The 21,681-nt window shown below is 43.1% G+C and overlaps 1 protein-coding gene across 3 annotated transcripts in view; it reads left to right on the top strand.

Annotated features, from left to right (window-relative positions):
* The window catches only part of LOC147684697 (uncharacterized), a 292,946-nt gene that overhangs the window by 116,037 nt on the left and 155,228 nt on the right, over positions 1–21,681 (top strand). For all 3 annotated transcript variants that reach the window (XR_015300652.1, XR_015300653.1, XM_086940535.1), the window contains 2 exons: positions 1,840–1,965; positions 18,778–18,840. Coding sequence is in view for 1 of the 3 variants with exons in the window: in XM_086940535.1 (XP_086796661.1) it covers positions 1,840–1,965; positions 18,778–18,840 (189 nt within the window). In the remaining 2 variants the exon portion in view is untranslated. The remainder of the gene's footprint in view (positions 1–1,839; positions 1,966–18,777; positions 18,841–21,681) is intronic.

The following is a 21,681-nucleotide window of genomic DNA, read 5'->3' as shown; positions in this document are numbered from 1 at the left end:
ATCTTATACCTTTGCCGTCACCCAAAATGTAATTCTCATAGACAGTGTTAATGTTTTCAATAAACTGGACCATTTCAATGATAGACCTCTCCTGCTTTTCAGCTGAACAGACATCCCACTGTTAATTATAGTTCCCTTTTTAATTTTTACCTATTTTGCTCATTGCTGGTGCGCTGCGGTTTGGTGTTTGTTGGGCACTTGTAAGTACTCAACAATTACACTTTTAAGAGCACTTTGCTACCATACTTCAAGTTTAGGATATAGTTCACTTAATCTCTCCTTTTTTATGGATTTGTAAAGGCTTTCACAGACCGTCCTCTGCATGCCTAATAGTTTACATCACTGATTTCATGGTTGGAAATAGTCATCTCCTGAAGCAGGGAAGCTACGCTTTTGAATTCCATTATTGATTCACCAATATGATATGTTTCACAGATGTACGCGTTTGTATCCCCTGCCACCTCTTGCTAAATCCCTAAATACATTTGTGTTGCTTTTTATTAAATGACTTACTTTTACTGTAAATGTCTGTCAAAAAGACGTATTGATACAGAGGGTGAAGGTACATTGCAACTCTTCATGTGATCCAGCCTCCTTTGTAGGATGTCACCATAGGATTCCCAAACGCTCAGTTTAAGTTCTCTTAATTTCACTCTGCTGGATACGCTTCCGTTACTCCATATGGATGTTTTAATGCCAAGAAGCATCATGCCTACTGCAGTACAATCCCACTAGTTTACAGCAGACTTAAGTGTATGTTTCCAGTTGTTTCTCGGGGTTAAACAGAATACATTCAAGTTTTGCAGCCTCAGAAGAAGATGGCAGGATTCAACGTGCAGGACATGTACTTTAACTCCCTGACATCAAAATAAAAGCAAAAAGACCATGCAGCCTGCCTGATTCGTGCAAAAAATGGTTTTGGGTGACAATTCCTTTTAATTTCAGCCACACAACACCTCGGTGACCCGTACCACCAGTATTTTGGCATCTTTGATACCTACAAAGGCCACGTTGAAGCCTTCATCTTCCTATTCAGTTTAAGAGCAACTAGTGGGCAGATGGTGCCCCATTCATAATTTTTCCTTGTTTCCTGGGGAGTGGAACCTCAAGGACATCAATGCCTGTTCACACAATCTTGTTCAATTTACTTGAGCAATTGCTTCCACAGCAGCACTGCATTGCGTAATGAGTGCTTAATGAATATCACCTGAAGGATGTCTTCCTACTTGCATAATTACATATTTTAAATGTAATTCAATTCTCACTTAATGAGGTCTATGATCTTTATGGGATGGAAAGGCACAAATAACCCTATGCTTTTTGTATAGCAAACACCAAGCTGAGCTCTTGTTTTGTCCTTGATGTCTGTAAAAAGCTAAATTGAGAGCACAAGAGATGAAAGTGCTGCATGGAAGTGCCTACCACATTACATTGTTTTTGTCCCCAAACCTCCTCAAGAGAATGAAGATTACATTTACTATTTCTGTAGCAGGGAGAGGTGGCATGGAAGCTAAATTGTTTCCTACCTGCACAGTTCAGAATAAAGGAAGGCTTCCTATTGTGCCATCATGACACTGGATTGTCCAATTCCCTTAACTGGGCAGTACTGGGAACCTCACCAAAACATGGTGGGATTTACCTGCAGGCATGAGTGCTGCAAAATGCTATTTTTGCTACCCACACGCTGCCATACTGGTAGGGTAGACCATGAGTGTCCTGTACGTTTAGGAGTGCGAGTCTACTTTAAGGGATTGTGCCTGTTTTAACACTGTTTATAAATCTGTGATTTTTGCTTTTTTGAAGTTTACAGCTTGTTTTTTGCCTTTGTTAAATCTTCAGCTACTCGGAAGTCTACAAAAAGGTGGAAGAGTTTCTGAAAAAGGCAGAAAAAGAGAAGCCAAAGAGTGCTGCTGTCATTCTCCTAGGAATCGTGAAAGAGCTAGTGTTTCACAAGGAACCACCACTGTGAGCATTTTTTACTTTACCACCTTCGATGCTTTCTGCAGAAATAAACTAGAATACCAATGTCATGACACTACCAATCTGCATTAACCTGCACTTGGTCTCCATTATTATCAAAGCATGCAGTATGATTTTATAGTATGGTGATCATTTATTGCAATTTTCAAATGTTTGAAATGTAAACAGTCTGCAGGATTTTGAAAGCAATTTGCACAAAGCGGTATGCCTTTTTACCTCGTCAGATGGTGCTAATCTTTGGTGTGGAGGGGATGAGGTCTTGGCTAGTATCTTTGCTCACTATTTGAGATAGCCGTTTAGCACAGAGATCCTGCACCTACATCAGTGAATGTTGTGCTTTGTCTGAACTCTGCCTAGTTCATGTTGCAGGCCTCCCAAGTCATTCTCCCGAGTTCTGACTGCCAGGCCTCTCTGCATACTAACGTAGCCTCCATTAAACATGGAGGGTAGTGGGTACATTAGACCATCTGTGCTTAGGCTAATAAATAAACTAAAGAAAAGTTTGTCCAGATTCTCTGGCACTAGTTCTGTGTTGTAGAACTCGGACACCCCTTGTATAGTTCCAGTGTCGCAGTCCTGGGGTGTTGAAGTTCAAGAAGACAAATCCCTCCGTGCCATGTTATTTTATCCTAACTGTGGATTTTTATAGTCCTACTTATCATGTGCATGCATGGCTAGTTCTTTTAATGAAGGATGTTTCAGGAGGCTTTTGGGGACTTTTGAAGCGTGCATCTCTTTATTATCCACATTCCTACTTCAGGGATTTTCCTGTCTCAAAACTAAATTCACTTTTTAAGCAATATTGGAGTTCAGGAGATGGAGATAGAAAGAGCGTAAGGGTAAGTGAGAGGAGGTGACAAGACGAGTTCAAGAGTCAGGAAAAAAGAGAGCGATGTGGGGGGAAAAAAGATGCAGGGTGAGCAATGGTTCCTAAATGTGTAGTGTTGATGAATTATGAAATAACGCAGTTTGCTGCATAACAAGCCTGTGCAAAAAATTGAAATAACCAAAGCGGACTCTGTGTAATGAAAATTCATAATGCACCATTCACCAGAGCAGGCAGATTTGAATGGATCATGAACAAACCATGCAGAGAAGTGATGTGGTCCCAGCTCCTTACTGCACTTGAGATTCTTGATTTGTTCCTCGATTGATCTATATATGCCTGGTCCGTCAGAGCATAATGTGAGTGACAGATCTGCAGTCCACGGCTCAAATTGTTACCCCTGTGTAACCAAAAAGATAGGTCGGCTGTCTGAGGCCCAAGCCTGTTCGGTAGCTATCCAGTCTGAAACCTAGATTTGTAGACACTGCTCTTGCTATGTACCGCTGCTGGCAGCCCTCCCCTAATGTCATGGAGCCTGGAATCACCATATTCATGCTTAGGCTCCAAAGAGGTGCTGCACAGCCGCTTGTAGGAAAGCACTTAATAGGTACTATGTGTCGCATTCACTAGCTCGTTCAATTAGTCCATGTTTAAGAACATTGCTAGTATCATTTGTATTTGTTTTTTGTAATTTGGTGCATGTAATGAACCAATAAACACTAACTGGCAGATGCATCAAAGTTATGTTTTGCGAGTCCTTAATAGCGAATATTAAGGAATCGCTATTAAAGACTGGTAAAACGGGATGCATGTAGGAATCGCAATGTTATTAGCGATTCCTACAGATTCCTTATTAGCAATTCGGTAATAGCTAATCGCTAATAAGGAATGGCTTTCCCATTCATTCCTATGGGCCTAAAGGCCCATAGGAATGAATGGGAAAGCCATTCCTTATTAGCTATTACAGAATCGCTAATGTTCCGCTATTTCAAGGGTGCCAGGGTGTCCAAAGGACACCCTGTTGAACCCCTGAAATGGACCTGTGCACAAATGTTACACACACACATGCCCTAAGGGCATGTGTGTGCGCAACATGTAACTTTAAAAAATGCACAAAAGTGCATTTTTCAAAGTTTTAGCAAATTACCACGAAGTTCAACTTCATGGTAATTTGCTCCCCCTATTAGCAAAATCGCTATTTTTTGGGGTTTTATGCATTGCGTTTAAGGAATCTCATTTTGGGATTCCTTAAATGCAAGAGCAATTTAAGGAATTGCTATTTAGAGATTCCTTAAATTGCGATTACTGCATTTGGGATGATGCATCCCAAATGCAAAAATACCGGGAGCAAACGGCCAGATTCTGAGAATCTGCCAGTTTGCTCTCGGTATTTTCTTTGATGCTTCTGCCTGTAAAGGATTTAATACTCGAAACAACCTATTACAATGCTTCTTCTTCAAAGTGTCCAAAGTATGTGCTTGTGATTTAGTACCATTTTAAATGATGCCTGGGGCCTTATTATGAGTTTGATGGTCTGATGCACCGCCAAAGCCACAGTGGTGGTGTGACTACGGCTGCTCCAGTGAGCCGACAACCATATGAGAAGTAGAGCGGTTGGACCCCTGCTGCCGCCAGGGATCTGCGATCCCAGACGGTCTTGCAGCGGTTTCAGGCCCCTAATATGCAGGCTGTGCCACTGCGGCACTGCCAAGCGTATTAGGAGCTTCCTCACCACCACAGTTTTCATTGCGGTGAACCCGCCATGAAAAGTGTGGCGGTGAGGAATCAAAGGGGGGAGGACACCCTGATAACTCTGCGCCAGGGGATTCATGAAGGAGGGCACATGGTGTGCCCTCCTGTATGCATGCACCCGCATGTCCTGCAGGGCATGGACTTTAAAGTCCATGCCCTGCAGGAACTGCCTTTGACTCTTCCATTGCGGTGCCTTTTTCAAAAGCACCACAGTGGGACCGCCAAAGAACTGCACGCCAGAGACCGTCATAATCTGGAGTGCGGTTTCTTATGGCTTTGGCGGTCTTGGAGCATGGTGACGGTGTGGCGGCCCCTCTCAAAGACGTCCAAAGTCCTAATAAAGTCCCAAATCTGATTTATGTGACACACTACCTGTCCAGTAAGTGTAATGCTCCTAGATTAAGCGATGCAGCAGGTTAGTAACATTCCCTTGAGTGCACATCTATCAAACTGCACAGAATACCCATTTGTTTTGGACACTGCATGTTATTAAAGTAGGTGTACTCGAGTTCAGACATTGCCTCTGTGATGTCCGAGCTACTTGTATCCCAAATGGAGTTCAAGGCAAATTCTCAGTTTGCGTATAATGCACACAGTGCCTAAAGCACATTAAGTGATTGAAATGTTTGAGATGTTGCATTCTTTTTAAAAAGATTTCATTATCTGTTATTTCACAGTTCTGTGTACATTCATCTCTAAACATATGTATTGCGGATCCCATAATGTTGAGTGCCTTCAAGCTCTCAGTTTTTAAATAATCGGGGTTGAGGAAATGTTTTGGAGCATGACCTCAAGAAAGCCGGTCAATTTTTTTTGTTTCTTAATATGTGAGCTGTAATCTCTCTAAATGAGGTCCACATGATCTAAAGACTTGATGTAAACTTTGTAGCTGACTTGCAGAAGCAGTCTGCTAAGAGGAGGTGTTGATGTATTCTCTCGTCTCTGTTTTGAGTGAGTAGGTGTCATTTTTCAAAGAACCCAATGCAAAGAACTTGAATTTATCAAATTCATTTGCTAATGCCTCTAATAATTCTGACTCTGCCCACGTTTTCTGTCCTATACCACCTTTACTTTAAAAAAAGAAAGTTTATCAGCATGTCTGCATCATCAGTACAAATAAGTATAATGCGGAATTTGTGTTTCTAGTGCACGTCTTTTCATTAGACTATTTGCCTAATTTACAAGACCCTTGAGATCTGGTAAAATGCATTCAATGATCTTTTGACAGCTGTGCTTTGTGAATGTGGCTTAAATGGGCCTGGATGTCTTTGTGTGTCTATGCTCAAACAGTGCTAGACGTTTCACATGATCTGAAGGCATGCATTTTGCCTTCTGTTGGGTAGATGTCCCAAATCTTTCTACAATAGACCAAATTCTCTGTAATTTACAATGTAGGAGGTTGTACATGGGTGTTCAGTCCTCTTTCTAAAGCCAGCCCAACCTTGCTGATATTAGCCTACTTTTTCCTGCACCTCTGAATTGATTCCTTCTAGATATAATTTTTTTTTATTTTGTCTTTATGTTCATTCAAATTTACCAAATGCAATACATGCCTTTTTAGGTTTCGCCTGTCGAAAGCTGCGCAAGCAGCCTTTCGCGCAGGCGAAATCTAATGAGAACAGTATGTGGCTTGGTCACCGCCTCTCTGTTCCATTGGCTAGCTCCATAAATGGAGGCTAGCCATTGGAACAGAGATCTGTCCGTCCTAGCCGGAGCAGATTCGTGGGCGTTCCGGCGATTTTTAGGCTTTTGGCGACGTGTCCACTGTGGGCGTGTACTTATTTCTTTTTTTTCTTTCTTTTTTTACATGGCTGTTTTTCATCATTTGTTCGATCGTCCTGGTCCCGCATGGTTGTATTCCGCTGTCCGTCCCCCCTGCAGCTGTCCGTGTCTTTGTTCGCCCCTCCCCCTCGTGACTCCCGCTGCTGCTTGTTTACAAGTGTGCTCACCTTGTTCTAGGCAGTTGCAGCATGTGGCTATCACACACAGCGCTGGGGAGGCAGGGCTATCATGACACGCCCCGCCCCCCGAGGGGGCCTGATTAAAACAAACGAGAGAGCTAGAGCGAGGGAGGAACCGGGCAGCCAGGAGGGGAAAGAAAGGAAACTGGATCAAAAACAACCCAGGCAGGCAAGATCAAGGCTGGGAGACTCCGCAGCCCCCAGCTCCGCTGCCGCCAGCCCCCGGCAATACACAGCTCTCCCGGCTGAGGCAACAGGTCCGGGCAAACAAGGGGGGTGTTCGTGCTACATATGGCCAGCCAGGGGGTGCCGTTTGACAGCCCCCACCCTTAAGAAATGTCAGAGAACATACACATTGCCGGCTGCACCCCGCTCCCGAGCCCGACTTGCATACCGCACCGAGGCGGGAGACTGAGCGCTGCTCTCATTCACTGAGTGCAAACCCGCGCTCGACTGCAAGCATCACCCGGAGTTTCAAAGGCGCTGCTGGCTAAGTCAGAGAGGAAACAACATTTCTTTAAAGCATATTTAACGCCCATTAAAATAGCAGCACCATTAATTATTAAAAAAACCTGACGTGGTGCGAGTTCTTAGCGCTACCTTCCGAGATATAAGTGTTGACGTGCACAGAGCTCATGTGTAGAGCACTGGGCTCTCCAGCGCCGAGGGGCACTGCGTGCTTAGAAGAACCTTCCTGTCTCCAGGCGCTATGTGTGCTGGTGAGGGCACTGGACCCACCAGCGCTGATACTCTGAGTGATAATCAGACCCTTCCTTAAGTGATGCCTGGATATGCACTGAGTGTGTGCTGAGAACAAGTGAGCAACCAGAATATGTAAATACGTCAATTTGAACCATGTTTCTAATGACACCAAGAAAGAGAATCAAGTGAACATGAACACCGTAGAAGGGCTCCCTTGTCTCTTCCATCCAAGCCCCTATCCATTCATCCATTCACCATTCCATCCACCCGCCGATCTCTGCAATTTCACCATGACATTCATTCATTCTTTCATCCATCATTCAATCTTTAACCATTCCATCCATACATTGGCCATTATACCTGTACAATTGTTCGCACATACACTATCTATGCATTGCATCCATCCATTTCACTTAACCATCAATCAATTGATCCTTTTGTCCATCCATTCACTCAGATTTCCATTTATTGCCATCCTTTCACCCACCCACCCACCTATCCATCCATCCTGTCAGGTTTTAATTTACTCAGTCATCCTTTCAACCACCCACCCATCTGCTGATATTTCCATCCATCCGTCCGTCTATCCAACCATCCATCCATCTTTCCATGTATTCTGCCATCCTTTCACCCACCCTCTCATATTTCCATTTACTTTGCCATCCTTTCACCCACACGTCCAATTCATCCCTTCATCTATTGACCCTTCCTCTCAGATTTCTGTCTACTCTTCCATTCTCAGTCTCACCCACCCATTCATCCATCCTCTCAGGTTTCCATTTACTGCCATCCCTTTGTCCACCCATCTACCCAACTCTCACCCACTTATCACCCACTTATCCATCAATCCTTCACCCACCAATCCTCCCATCATCTCATCCGCCCATCTTTTTACCCACTCACCCAAACATTCTCTCACCCATTCACCCATAAAACTTTTCAACCCATCCCTGATTTCACTCATGCATCCTTTCACCCGCTCATCCTCACCCGTCCTTTCATCCATACACACGCTCATCCTCACCCGTCCCTTCATCCATTCACACGCTCATCCTCACCCGTCCCTTCATCCATTCACACGCTCATCCTCACCCGTCCCTTCATCCATTCACACGCTCATCCTCACCCGTCCCTTCATCCATTCACACGCTCATTCTCACCTGTCCCTTCATCCATTCACACGCTCATCCTCACCCATCCCTTAATCCATTCACACGCTCATCTTTTCACAGACTCTTGTATCCCTTCCTCCATCCTTCTTTTCCAATTCTATCAATCTATTTTTCTTTCCTCCTTTTTGCTTTAATTATGAGCTGGTATCTGCCAAGTTGCTGATTAAAGAGGCCCTTAAAGATCCCCATTCCCTGTCTGTAGCTGCTGAGGGGGGTGTGGGGGGGGGGGGGGGGGGGGTGAGAGGGGGAGGGGGTTGGATCACGACCCCCTTAGTTGAGAGCGCAGGGTGTGGGGACACCCCCGGGACACCATGTGACAATAACCGTCCTCAGATAACCCTTTGAGATGCACTGTGTGTGTTGGAGCACGGTACTTCCCAGGGCTGAGATAGCGACTGCACCCTTCCATATTACCCACGAGGCGCTGTGTCTGCGCTGAGACCCCTGTAAACGCTGCACTTCCCAGCGGAACCGTTGAGCGCCGCGACTTTATATTTTCAAGTCGAGATGCTTTGTGTGTGTGTGAGAGAAAATTGTGCTTTAAGAGATTGTATTAATGCCTACAAAAAACGAATGTATCCTTGTGTAAGGTTACTGGTGTTCATGTAAAGCGCTTCAATACCTTCGGGTCGAGTTTGCGCGATATAAAACTCCGAAAAAAAGTGTTGAGCATGTTCTTTGAGCATCACACGAATCAGATGCCTGCTAAGAAGTGTTCAGATGTGGGCAAAATCGAGAGGCTATTCTCGTCAGAAACTTCGCGCTGAACTACACATCTTCAAGGTAAAAAAATAATCCCCAACGCCTCTAATAATAAAAATACATCATGGCCATTTAAAAAAAATCTTTTTTTCTTTTTTTATACTTGAGCTATTCCCGGTCCAGGGAGAGGTGAGGTGTTACAGGAACACGTTATTACGAAGTCAATGAAATATTTTTAAAGATGCCAAAAAACACATCCGGGTGACAGAGCCTCGTTCTCGCGGTTTTAAGCACTTGTGTGTCAGTGCGTTCGAGGGGTTGTGGTGGGTGAAAACTGCCCCCGTTTTGGGCGAATGCGAGGCTGTACTACCTCCTTTCGCCACTGCGTGAAGCCCCGAAGTCCCTGTGAGGAGGGCGCAGCGCACGCTGCTGCAGGGTGGGCAATGCGTGCATCCGTCTCTATGTGCGCGTACATGTACAGTCAAGGCCCCTGTATCACTCCCATCCGACAGATGTACAAGTCCAACTGAATAGTGTGAAGATTGCAAATTTACACAATAAGGCAGAGTAAGCAGGGGAAAAGACGAGGCCTGTGAGGAAAGAGCAAGAAGGGATTGGAGTCTGGCTGTGACCTCGCAGTCAATATGTTCGTATGGTGCTTTTAAAACTCCTCTGCGCACACAGGTTATTAGAACCATGATTTATGTTCAAATACTAGATCTTGTAAAATTAAAAATTGCCCTTCCAGGGCTGGACTGTGCATTGCCCACTCTGACATTTCCACAGCTAGGGGGGCGGCTTTCAGAGGGGCATGGGCTACCATCACCCAACCCTAGCCCCAGGACTACTTCTAGTCGAGCCCCCTGCAGGGTGGGGCTGGTGTGGACATTTTTACCAAGGTCGATTTTGGTTTTAAGTCTAGCTCCACCCTCTCCACACACGCACCTGGACCACACCTGCCAAAGCCAGCCTTGCCCACTCCTACAGTCCCTACCATCACAAAATTCCCACTCCCAAAACACTGTGGTGGGCACATTTGCCACTGTAAAGCGCTTTGATGCCCAAAAGAACACCGCCTGCAATAGGATAGTTTCACAGAGGAGCACACTAGGTGGAATAACTGAGCCAGAGTATGAGAAGACATCCCAGGATGGGCCTCACTGCATTAACATTTGCAGAAAGCAAGCACGCAAGCCGGGGGGGGGGGGAGCGGGGATGGGGGGGGGGAGTAAAAGAAATAGGCATCTTTGTGACAGAAATCAAGTGGGTATGGGTAAGTGATAAAGAGGGTTGGATTGGGATGCAAAATAGGCCCGGGCATCCTAAAAAAAAAGTGGCCTACATTTGCGGATTGCACCTTTTCTCAAACCACTGCTTCAGTGTCATTATAAAAAGGAGGAGTGTCTAAAAGAGGCTTGTTTTCTTAACTTCACAAAGATATGTTTTTAATGTAACTGCTGCCATGACTCTTTGTGCATGGATTAGTTCACAGTGGTGCACCACACCTGAATAGAAGTGAAGTCCCTTCTGCTCATCATCTGCTCAATCTGCATACATTTTGTCGAACCAGTGATTTAACAGGGAGAGCCCAGTTCGAGCCAAGCCAAGGACCTGTCTTGGCGCTAAGAACCTGTGCACAAGCAAAAAAGTTGGACTGCTATACACTGGAATTACCCAGCCAATATTGTTGAAGTCGTGTTTGGTCACCCCGTTGGCCCTTAGGGCACCAGGTAATTGACTTGGGGGGCCCAAGTGCTGGCGACTGGCCTTCGCATTAATCTTTACAAGGCACACTGGCCTGCTCCCTCAAAGGAGAGGAGCCAAAGGGCAGCAAGTCAGCTAACACCTGTGGCCGGGGTCCCACTGTTCTCCTGTCCTCCATCGTGACATTGCCCCTCGGAGCTTTTCAATTTGTTCTGTTTTTGGTGCACTCCCTCCACCTTTTTTTTCCCACTGTACTGTAGCTGAAACAGTATTATTGAAGGAGTTCAAAATTGGTACCCCCCTCCCCCCCGCCTTTGTGGATCATGATCTTTCACAAACTATTTTGGGTTAGCACTGGAGGATAATTTTTGGTAAAATATTTTTCAAGCAAGAATTATTTTGTAAGCACTTCTATCCTCTGAGCGTTTTTCATTCCCTCAGGACCTCTTCCTATTCTTCTCTATTCTCCGCTCTTTCCTTTTCCTCGGGTCCTCTAGCTTCTTTCCTCCCTCAGGGATTCTCTACTTTTCTCTTCTCTTTCCTCGTTGTTTGTTTTCCTCTGCTCATGCCTTCACCGGTCTTTCCTTCCCTTCAGCCCCTATCCCTATTTTCTTCAATTATGGCTCCTTTTCGTTATGTCTCGTCTGAGTTGTTCTTTTTACACCCCTCCCAGCTTTTCCCTCGGCGGTGAGTAGACGCCCCGGATTTCTCCGAACAGTCCCGGCTTTCAGAGAACGTGTCTGTAAAGTCTGAAGATAATGCTATGTGAAGGCTGTCTTGTAAATGTGTGCTTATATACACACACACTGTATTTGTGTGTAGATAGATATGCGAAATCGGGACAGACCAAACATAAAAGTAACACTAAAGGCGGTTAGTCCTACTTTTATGTCTGACCTGTCCCAGTTTTTGCTTCTCAAAATCTGGCCACCATACTTAGCTGTGTTCCACGTTTATACCACTGTGTTCACCCTCATTCTTTCTCTATTCACGTCTCCTCTTTTTATTCTTCCCTGACCCTTTCTTCCTTCCCTCGCTTCAATCTTCATCCTGCCATTTCCTCTCTTCCTTTCCTCTTCCATTACTTCCCAGGAAACTTTGCGCCTGTCTACCCTTCAGAGGACATTTATGAGTGCCTGTGAGCCATAAAGCACATTTCTTGTGCTTCATGCAAAACGGTCAACCACCAACCAGCCCTTTGATAAAGCTCTTGTTGATCGTAGGTGCTTGTATTGCCCACATTTGGATAATTACTTTATATATATATATGGCTCTGGGTGTGTGTGTGGCTCTGGGTGTGTGTGTGTGGCTCTGGGTGTGTGTGTGTGGCTCTGGGTGTGTGTGTGTGTGTGTGTGTGTGGCTCTGGGTGTGTGTGTGTGTGTGTGGCTCTGGGTGTGTGTGTGTGTGTGTGGCTCTGGGTGTGTGTGTGTGTGTGGCTCTGGGTGTGTGTGTGTGTGGCTCTGGGTGTGTGTGTGGCTCTGGGTGTGTGTGTGGCTCTGGGTGTGTGTGTGTGAGGGGGCTCTGGGTGTGTGTGTGTGAGGGGGCTCTGGGTGTGTGTGTGTGTGGCTCTGGGTGTGTGTGTGTGTGTGGCTCTGGGTGTGTGTGTGTGTGGCTCTGGGTGTGTGTGTGTGTGTGGGGCTCTGGGTGTGTGTGTGTGTGTGGCTCTGGGGGTGTGTGTGGTAGTAATTGCTGTCTGCTGAGCTCCTCCGTAGAGTACAATAGGTCTCACATTTGCGAGAGATTAAGCTAATGGCAATGTAAATGACAATACCATTTATTTATCTGTTTTCAAAACCAACCCATAAATACACATTTTGTCATTTACAATGCCAATAGCTCTAACCTTACCAAAAGGCGAAACCATTGCATTGTAAATGCTTGTTTTCACTGAATTTAGGAGCTTAACAAATGCTTAACCAGAGCAATTGTTTAAAAAAAAAAAAGTTATAGGTTGAGTTTGGTAAAGATGTAATCAAGGTTCAAGATCTGAAACAGACAATATTAATACACAGTTCTTACCTGTGATAGATCATGAATAGTAAGGAGAATTGGAGTGAGCGAATATAAACCTCCATAGTCTCAATGAAATTAGTTGTGCAAAGCCATCTATTACTCAAGGTGTCTCCTGAAGTATTACTCATGACCTCAACATTTTGATGCAGTAGTCCTCTTAGAGGGCAATGTATATGGCTCACATATCCACCCACCCATTTTCATATCGAGATTGCTTTTCTAATTCCTCATTATTATAAATTAAAGCGCTCCTTTCTGTAAGCAAGATAATGGCAGATTCTCCACTGTTACCATTTACTTGCATCACCCAAGTCGATGAGTTCGCCTACATTCATCTGTGTCTCATTGAACAAAGTATGTTTTATTGGTTGCAACCTGGTTCAATTATCTCACAAAGAGCTTAAGTTTGACTGCTGGCTTTTTCCAAAGTGTTGAACCCTTTTGAAAGCTCTCTTGATAGTATGTCTTTTGAAAGTACTCAGTAGGCTTAAGTCGGCAAGTTCATAACAGGGAAACTGATTACACAGTCTTTAGAATGTATAGAACCTCACCAAGGCTGTTCTTTCCACCTGCCCCAAGTCAACCGAACATAATCTAATTGCTTTTTCAGGTCTTGTCCTTGATAATGAAGCATATGACCAGTAGAGGCTCTAAATCTTGGGCGTTTTCACGTTATGCTCAAGCTTTTAGGACCTTTGGTAACCTGAAGCTGATTTTCTGTACTTCAGCAATCCAGGTTGCTGTTCGCTCTCCAGGGGATAAGTCTTAACAGTCTTTCTTTAGGGTAAGGTGGTTCTCTCACTCCACCCTTTTTAGGTCTCGCCTGATCCAGCGCATGTGATTGGTCTGGCGAGACTTTTAGTAAGGGCTTTAAATAATGCTAGCATGGCCGGCCTACAGCTTGCATGAATGTGCTTGGGCGTGCGCCTTGCTTGACGGCGATCACTTTCGCGGGCCGATCCTTGTTCACATTAAAAAATGCTGGTTCTTTCTACAGTTTACAGCCTCAGATTGCAGGTAGCGTGAAGCTAGAGGTAACACGGCAGTCAGAGTCTCTTCCTGGGCGCTCCTTGGCAGAATGATACTTAGTGGAACCCTTCTCTCTCTCACCTTGTTTACATCTCCTCTCGATCTCCATTTTCACGTCTGTGTACTGTACTGTGCCTGCGTGAGTGTCTAAAATTCACACAGCACACCTTTCTTCAAACGCTGCACTTTCTCTTCAAGCCTCGCCTTCACACACATTACTTTGTTGCACACAGCCCCCTGCCCTTCGCATAAAGCATCCTGTTCTACCCTAACACACAGTTTTATTGCACAGCATTCTTTTATTTTCGCACACACATTACCCTGTTTTTAATTCATACAGCTCTCCTTCACACATGTGACCCTGTTCTACTTCCAAGCACCCTGTTCTCCACACACCGTGCCCTCACAGAGCCCCCGGCCTTGGGTCAGGGATGTTTTCAGCCTTTGCTATGGCCCAGGCCCAGCTGACCATTCTTGGCTCGCACTGGTGGCCTGTGCCGATCATAGGCATCCCGGGACAGTCACACGGTGCGCGAGGACCACAAACAGCTATTCATTTCTATTTACCATAGCCCGACTTCCTTTGCTACCCTCGTGCTCTCTTCCGCCATTACTAGCTCGCTCCCTTATTATGTATATTTTCGCTCCTTTTCTAGATCACCCGTTCTGTTTCTTCCCCCTTTGCTCTTTCTATCCGCTTTTCAAGTTCTGTCACTGCCCTTCTCTTTTTTCTATCACAGGAGATATACCCATGTCCAATTCTCCCTTAACTTTCACTGCCTAAGTATCTTTGCCTCTCTCCCAAGATCTGAATGTCTCTCTCCTTTCTATCGTTCGTAATCCTCCATATTTGTCTGCACATCCCTCTGCTGCCCTCTCTGTCCATCCGCCACTCAGTCTCTCATGTATTCTTTGGCTCTCTTTCTGTCTTCTTCTCTAGCTTCCTGCCTTGCCTACTTTCTCACGCTCCCTCTATTTAGGTCCTAAAAATAGTAAAGGTTTGCAAAAGGAAAACTCATAAATTTGCATATATTTCACGAAATAAAAGTAACACATACGGAGGATGAAATGACCCATACCATATCATATCTAATGCCTGTGCATTATGTTACTGTATGTATTACTCAATCATTCTGTCCATGTAATAGAAAGAAAAGTACCAAAGGTTTTGATGGTCTATTAATAAGAAAATAATTGTATTTCAATGTACAAAAGGTCCTTCAGGAGGAACACGAGTAAAGAGACGTGTTTTGATTAATAGGGCCCCAATTTCTACCTTGGTTCATCAAAAGTGATAGATTTTATCTCTCCAATTTCAAAAGCACAAGCTACCAAAATATATCCAGCTCTTTTGAGCACGTTTGAGTATCATGACCAAATAAGAGGGTTTCAGGTGAGCGTGGTGTCCAGTTCTGGAATATACTGCTGATTATTGTGCCCAGTTCTGAAGGTCACACCTGGAGTGTTGTGTAATGTTTGGACATCACATATAGCATATTATGCCTATTTCTGAAGGCCATATCTGAGGTACTATGTATTGTCGGATGCTACATTGTTTCGAGTCCTGAAGGCTACATCTCGAATACAGTGGAAGGTCTGGACAACCATCAGGCATATTGTGTCCACCTCTCGAGGAAAGAGAAAGGTTGAAAATAGTTCTCGGACAGTCATTTAAGAGTGCACTTTTTAAACCACACAATCTTTGAAGAAAGACTCAAGAGGGTAGCCACATGTACACTGATGGAAATACCAGAGGGTGGATATGCTGCAGATACATTGTTATGAATGTTTTAAAATCTGCGTGCTCCATTCATTGCCTGCCCGATCCTGCTTTTTCTGTTCTTCATTTTGTCTTCTTGCTGAGAAATCTACCCCTTAGTTGTTGAATAATGAATACCCAAGACTGAGGAGTAGGATAAATATACACTTCTTGTGACTGTTGCGTTATATTCAAGGTTCTCTCTGCTAGTGCCAGAACTCTGGAGTTCGACTTGCTGCTACTATTTAGCATATTTAGCATTATTACACTGATAGGCTCCCTCTTAATTCCCAAACTGGGAATGGTGTGCACCTTTGCTGGACCAAGGCATCTAGCTGCATAATGCGATTCTTAATATTGCATGCTCTGAATGGAATGCTTTACTATTAAACCTCAGGAAAATTGATGCTTTTTCGGTATGTGGGAGTTCAGGAGATCTCGAGGCACCGAAATATGTTTATAGGTTTGGCTGTAGTAGTGAGTGGATATAGCCTAAAAATGGGGCAGTCCCATTATACATTTGATGTACAGCTGGTATACAAATTAACAATTGCATATAGAAGCCACAAGAGTCCTGTACAAAGTTGAGGGTGCCTGAATAATTGTTGCCATTGACCCGCTATTCTGATCTGATTTGTCCTAAACAAATGCTCTTAACATGTGTAGGTGTGTGCATTATGGATTGTAAATGTAAAAGCCACTAGGTTCCGTTTCTAAATTTCGTGTTGATTTTATGGGGATGCTATTAAGCCTGTACTTCATGTACAACCAGTTGACTGTAAAATGTGTTATTTATTACGTATTTCCGGAAGTTAAAAAAAAATAGCAAAAAGAAAAGAGAATATAATGCCTTTTGGATAGATGTTTTTTTTGTAACTTTTTTTCTACTGCACTACTTTAAATATTGGCCTGAGTTCCATAAGTCCACAGCACTCAGTTGTTTAGTGCTTATAAACGTTTTGATTGCCTGATGTGTGTTACCAGAGCAGCTCTAAATTAGCTGTTTTGAAGGACAGTTTGCAGGCCATCACATGGTGGCGGGTACCCATTCGAATCAAACAGAAATGTACCCTGCGAATGCCCATAAAGCTAATTTTATTCTGTTTGTTACAAGTGGTCTTCATAGTCTTTTTTTGTTGTTGTGTGTATTATTCATTCATTTGAACATGAAGGCCCTCACTGCATGCATAAAGAACCTGGGCAGGGACGATCTCTGAATAAAGAATGCTGGTAGTGAGCATGTCCATTAGACACCATTGTTAATGAAATCTGTTTATAAGTTGATTTCACCACAAGTTGAACCCATCCAGAAATGAAAATATCAAATATATTGTCATGAAAGATCTTTTTTTAATTTTTTTTTTACTATGATAATGTTATCCTTAAGGATACTATAACTACATGCATCATTGATGGACATACCAGTCACTATTTATGGATTAAGGAAGGCGATGCTAGAAGATATAAGATTCATTCCTAAGGTTATGTCTGATTATAGGGTCAGTGAAAACATAAAATTTGTAGTGGTACAGACAAAGCACCAAACGTTAGACATCACCAAAAATGTTTTGCATTATCTTATCTTGGACCCAAAGCACAGCTTTCCTTTTACACAACCATAAATATAAAGCCAGTATGACAATTGTTCATTGATGCACAACCAGAGGTAAAACCTGCCACAAGAATCTCAATTGCAAAACAGTTGATTGGTACAGTCAGTAAAAATTTCAAATGGTTTAAATCTTCCACTAGAGATGTACAGTTACCATTGCCGTGACTGATTCAATACTATAAGTCTGAAGTGAACTTATTCATGCAGTTCAGACAAATGTATTAAAGAGTACTTCGACCAGCACTTATGTTCTTCCTATATTAGGTTGCCATTTTGATATTTGTTCTAGTATCGCCTGTGATCGTCCTAAAGTCCATCTGAGGTGTAGGTTATTAAGGTGAAGCTAATCTCACATGGTGGAAAAGGGAAATTGAGGTGCTGAATCCGGTGTGTATTACAAGGTTATTCTGGACTTAAAACCAAGTCATCACTGCAGAGATTTAAAAACAAAAAAACTATCTTGCACTACTTCGAAGGAACTTGATGTTGCTCTATGTCTAATGTATTTTAAATTGATCAGAACCTTGTTGTTCTTGAGTCTTGCCTGATTTAATCTATCTATAGAATACCTCTGAAGAAAAAGATCACAAAATTATTGAATCTACTGAATCAAGCAACCAAGCTCGGTCTTAACTTCTATAGTTTGATTTCTAGATGGTCATGCTGTCGGCGATCTACATTGGTTTCCATTGGCTCAAAGTGTGAAATTTAAACTTCTTTGTACTATCTTCGGACATCGAGAGTATGGCCCCTAAATTACAGACTTTCTTTGTACACCGCATGTTCCACAGTGTCCTGAGTTGTACCGAGGGAAACCTGGTCTCACTATCCAGTTCCAACTGCCAGAAACATGGGAGGACAATCAGATTGTTAGACTCTTAACTCTGGAACTCTTAAAGTCATATCAAACACCCCAACTTTGAAGCACCAGTATAAATACCAAAGACTGCCCTTCCCACCCTCTGTCCCCTTGATGGACAGAAGATGAATGCAGTTGATACCAACCTATCAACACTTCAGGCACGTTCTATTAGGATTAGGGACGGTTTTTCCTCAACAACATGAGACTAATATGCTTCAGTGCTTCGAAGTGGCTTACGTCACAAGCTGATCTAATGATCACTTATTTATTTATGTTTTGAACAAAGAACTGCTATTGAGTTGATATCCAATAGGCTAGGTTTCTCCCTTTTCAACAAACTTGACCATTGTGTATCCAAATGCAGCATTTAGGGGTAATTCCAAGCATGCAAATGCCACATTTTACTTCCCTGCTCTTTGAGCAATTTATTATTTTTTCCTGCACCCCCTCCCCTTTTTTCCTTTTATTTTACTCTTGGGCAGCTTAAATTGAAATGTGGCTATACAGAATAAAGTTTATGAATGGCTATCCTCTTGCTGCTTGAGGTGGTAAACTCACAATGTTTAGAGGAGGTGATTGGGAAGGCATTTGAGAAGTTTTAATTTTAGTTCTTGACTTTTGGGCTTGACTCTGGGCTTAAATCATTGCTAATTTATTATGTATTTTCTGTTATGATGGTGCTAAAAATGTATATTTTTCCAGGGCTCATCAAATTGGAGACCTATCTTCCAGTTTAAGAAGTGCTACGCCTATTTTACTTCGAAGGTAAATTATTATTTTATTTTTTAATCCTCTGCATAGTTATGTATACTGTGTACGACATTGTTAATGACATGTAAGGGCTGTTTTGTAGTCCATCCAGTGTACTTCAGTTAGCTTATATTGAAGTGCTTGCATCTTTCATGTAACCGCTTCATCCATTTCAGCCCATACTTTCTTTGCTGAATCCTGGGCTGCACCTTTGTTAACCCAGCTTCCACTCTACACTCCTCAAAAAGCTGTCCTTCTGCTTCTGTTTTTCCTTCATCTGCTCCCCAGTACAGCATTCTTGGATGGAATAAAATGTTAAAAAATGGAAATTCATGAATTGAGTAAATGAGTGGTCATTAAATATTTCCATGGGGGTGGCGAAATAATTACCCAGAAAAAAGTAAGAGAACGGTATGCTCAAGGTTAAAGTTCAGTGGTAAGTACACTCTCAAAAAAGTAAAAGGAGGGACAGAGGACTGCTTCCAGGAAGAGATCACTCAACAGCTATGAATATATGAGAAACATCTATTTTCTGAAATACTTAGTACTGTGCAAGAGCATTTAGAAAAAGAACAGATGGGGAAGGATCCCTTCCCTCTCCTGAGATTGTGAAAAATGGATGAAAGTGGCAAAAAGGGGTTGAAGGAATGGGAGGTTACCCCCGCATGGATTTGAGTTGTGAAAAACGTTAACCAAGAATTTCTGGTTCAGATAACCAGTTTTGAAGTTCTAAAATAACGAAAACGTATGGTAAAGGCAGTGATTAAGCGATGTCAGAATAATTGATTGTTAGATAAAGGTGCCTACGAGGGATTTTATTCAATAATCATAGTCAAATTTCATATTAACTTTTTACTAATATGTTGAGCACCAAATGGTGACTGAACGTTGAAAAAATCTAAACATCACTGTAGTTGTTCATAAAATGAATATTCAGCAGGACAATTAAAGAAACATGGATATCATTTTTCAGGGCACACAATTTTAATGTGACACAGAAATGTAAGGGGTACATTCAGAAACAATAAAACATCATGATGAAGGGAACATAAAATAGCCTACAAATCCTAGGTGTGAACAACCACTCCAAAAGTATTTAGAATAGGAAATTAATCTAAAGCATTAGAAAACAATTCCTCAAACAACTCAAATGCTAGGGAAATGGATGTAACAGTCGACGTTTCAGTCTGTTGTGGTAATTTCATCCATCAGAGTATCTTCAGGACATACAGTTGTTTGTAAAACAAGTCCCCTGTATAAATATAATGTACACAATTATTTCAATGGTCTATAATGACAGGATTTGAAAAGAAAGAAAATATAACCCCTGTGTAACAAAAAAAAGGGGCATCCGAAAGATTCTGCCTTTCGGATGTGCGTTTGAACCATAACCCAATAATATTGTAAAGATCATAAAGAATCCTGTGTTGACATAGAGTTAGAAAAGTGACATAAAAGCTTTCACCAAGAACAGCTTAATGAGGATATTCTACTTACTCTGATCTTGTTCGGTAATTAATTCGAACCATAGTAATCGAGTATTGAAAACACAGAAAGGGGCCTCACGTATAGGCTCCTAAAGGTGTGTAGACAGGAATGTCTGTTAGCACATTTTATAGTTGCATTATAGAGGATTTAGTCATGAATAAAACAATCCAAAACACATGTAGAGGGCTTAATCCTAAGGTTTTGGATCAAAATGCTTATTGGACGGCATCTAGACGAATTATTTGAAGATAACCAACTGATTTACATAGCAATGTCCTTGCATCTAGAGAAAGGACTCAGTGTAGTCAAAATCTGACCAGAACCGTTATTTGTTCTTTCGATTTTAATATTGAACTATATTTTTAATTGTTAGATAGTAGCGTGCTGCGTTTAATGCATTTAATGATTGTTTTGTGGCATTTGATTCCTCTTTTTGGGAATTTTTTTAAATAGAAAGCCTCACCTCGGGTAACGCCGCAACTTAACCCTGCTCCCAGCGCAGCAGATTACGTGCTGACGCTGCGGGAGAGAGTGTTGTCAGCCGCCATATTGGGGGGAGGAAAGGGTTGCGCTCCAGCTGCTGGCCGCCTCCCGCCCTCTTCCACATTGGAAAAAAGGATGATGCCATCCTGTCCGCGCAGCGGGCGGGCTCACCGAAGGCGCGACAAAGGCAAGCCCGTCTGCGCCCGGACCGGGCCGAGGGCCACAACCCCTGGCCCTGGCAAGACGACAGAGCTGACTATGTACTCACGCGCTGAACTCGCTCAGGTCCACTGTAGCACTTGCCCTCAGTATGATCCTGAGTTCATTCCACGCACCAAAATCACTAGCTGCCCTAGCTGCAATTCCAGCTTACCCTTCATTAACAACAAAGCCAGTCCTAAAAACGGTACTAACAACAAAACTAAGAAAATAATAACAGCACTCATTAATGCCCGATCATTGGGCAGGCACAGACAGGACATAGTTGATCTAATCCAAGATAGGAATATAGATTTATTATTTATTACGGAGACGTGGATGGAGCGTCAGATACAGATTTAGTGGTGGCGGTACCGCAGGGATACAATGTACATCGACTGGATAGACAGGGAAAGAAAGGAGGGGGCCTGGCAATAATCACCCGAAATATCTTTTCGGTTAGAATATTTCCCATACCCTCTACAACATGTGAAGCTTTTCAATTCGCTATTATGTTGATCCCCTCGTACAATCTCAAATGAGCACTCTTATACAGACCGCCTGGTCCTCGTTCTGAATTTCTGTTCAATCTTAACTCACTGATTGAATCTCTGGCAATCGAAGATTCCCTCATGGTCCTGGGTGACCTAAATTTCCATTTAGAAAAAACGGATGATATCGAAACTC

This window comes from Lissotriton vulgaris, chromosome 10, assembly GCF_964263255.1.
Source record: "Lissotriton vulgaris chromosome 10, aLisVul1.2, whole genome shotgun sequence".
NCBI classification, from domain to species: Eukaryota; Metazoa; Chordata; class Amphibia; order Caudata; family Salamandridae; genus Lissotriton; species Lissotriton vulgaris.
The sequence above is the reverse complement of the archived record's forward strand: the minus strand, read 5'-3'. Positions and strand labels throughout refer to the sequence as shown.